We start from the raw sequence: 1,871 nt of genomic DNA, 5'->3' as shown, positions 1-1,871 counted from the left end.
GTCTCCAATGCCTGAAACTGCAGCCAACGATTTCATTTTGCGAAGTTTTAGCTGCTCCACAAACCGAGAAGTGACGAAATGAACTTGGGAATCAGAATCCAAGAGAGCTCGACGTGGTACAAACGTGCCAGCCAGATCCTTGATGAGCATAACAGCTGTTGCCGGAAGCACATCAGACGAGATACGAGAGGATTGGGGAGCGCTGGGCGAAACTGCGACCATCGAGCTTGGTCCATAGACTGCGTGGATACGGCGATGGCATGTAATGAAGCAGCGTATGGTGCTTTGATTGGCAGGTACGGCAGGGACCTGATCGGCAGTCTCGCATCTGATGGCCCTTATGCAAGCAGTTAATGCAAAGTGACAGTCGCTTATACTCTTTATGCCACGCTCTAGGAGACATCTTCTCAAAGCGCTTGCATTGCGAAATCAAATGATCTTGGGCAAGGCATAGCTCGCAAAAGCCTTAGGCCGCCGATGCAACGAATGATTTTTTAGGGTACGTACTCACGGTCTTTACTGGCTTGCTAACCTGACCAGAATTCCCATGCAGGGCGTGATCAACATTTTCCAGGGTACGACATCTTTTGTCCAGAAAGGCAGACAATTTCTCGCCAGAGATCTTGATTCGACGAGCCTTCCCACTTCGATTGAGTCGCCCTGTCCAACTTCTGCACGACTGCGTGAACGATTACGCAATCGGCGATCTCCTCCTTTGTTGCCAGCGCTTCCAGCGCGCGGAGATGTGCGGTGACGGAGTCCGTAATCGACCGTAGCTGGCCAACCGATGAATCCGCTCGCTCCAGCCCAAATACCTCTTTAATGTGTGCCTGTAGGATGAGACGTTTATTACTAAATCGTTTTTTAAGTATATCTATTACAGTCGTATAGTTGGCCTGGTTTATCTCCAACGAACTAATGGTGTCCAACGCCATGCCGCTCAAACATGATCGCAAATTTTGCAACTTCTCGATACAAGTCAAATCAGCTTCACTATCAATCACAGCAGTGAACATTGAATATAAGCTTGACCACTCGGTGTAGGCTCCGCTGAACTTGGGCAGCTGCAGCTGCGGCAAACGCGATCGATTGGCCATATACATGATGGATTGCGATTCACTGGGATCTATCCGAAAAGTGGAACAATGCGTCTGTTTTGAGTTCTTGCCTAACTCACGCTGCAGAAGGGTTTTCACTTTTAGTAAGGCAGTACCGAACTGCCCAGGCAGACATCCGAGGCGGACGCGATGTTTATATTGTCGTCACTCATTTTTGTTTAATTTTTAGTTTGTTTATGTGATTGTCTAGTTTACGGTAAACTCTCCACGAAACAGAGTTTTTCGAGCCGTCTGCGCAGATCTAACGATGCGAGCGAAAGTGCGGTTAAAGGCAGCGAATGCAGGTAGAAAGCTGCAACTACGAAAGAACGGCGAACACCCGTACGTATTTATGTACGTATGTATGTAACTGAACTGCACCAGCACCGAGGGCGAAAGCGAAGACCGAAAATGCAACGGAGCCAAACAGCGCACACACCATTATGCTGTATATATGAACTCAAGCGGTTCCGATTCCGTTATTTCTGCTGGTAGCACACAATAATGTTAGTACAATATATTAAACTGCTGACTTTCCGAGTATGTTTTATGCACTTCCCACGAAACACGTGTAGCGCTTGTAGTAGGAAAAATAGGTGGGTTGTAGTGGCGCCATCTAGTGCTCAAGTGGGTTAGCGAATATAGGGTCAAGGCGGAAAGTAAATGCGCTAACAGGTTCAAATGTCAACTCTCTCTTATGCCGTGGACCTGTTAGAGGACTTGGCGCCAGAACGCTAGCGTCCATCTCGTCAATTCCCTCTATAAAGTCGATCG

The 1,871-nt window shown here is 47.9% G+C and overlaps 1 protein-coding gene across 1 annotated transcript; it reads right to left on the bottom strand.

Annotated features, from left to right (window-relative positions):
* Positions 1 to 560: 560 nt before the first annotated feature.
* Positions 561 to 1,103, bottom strand: LOC121404068. Its single transcript, XM_041592654.1, has 2 exons — positions 882 to 1,103; positions 561 to 830 (listed from the first exon to the last, which is right to left on the bottom strand). Exons 1-2 carry the CDS (start codon positions 1,101 to 1,103, stop codon positions 561 to 563), a joined length of 492 nt encoding a protein of 163 aa, XP_041448588.1.
* Positions 1,104 to 1,871: the final 768 nt, after the last annotated feature.

Source organism: Drosophila obscura, unplaced genomic scaffold (assembly GCF_018151105.1).
Source record: "Drosophila obscura isolate BZ-5 IFL unplaced genomic scaffold, ASM1815110v1 contig_183, whole genome shotgun sequence".
Lineage (NCBI taxonomy): Eukaryota > Metazoa > Arthropoda > Insecta > Diptera > Drosophilidae > Drosophila > Drosophila obscura.
This window is presented reverse-complemented; position numbering and strand designations above follow the sequence as displayed.

Bases quoted from the DNA above. Each gene is read 5' to 3' on its own strand.
- LOC121404068 (XM_041592654.1), bottom strand. From the start codon at position 1,103: ATGTATATGGCCAATCGATCGCGTTTGCCGCAGCTGCAGCTGCCCAAG. The intron at 831-881 runs GTAATAGATATA...CTCATCCTACAG, and splicing joins ACCAGGCCAACTATACGACT to GCACACATTAAAGAGGTATT.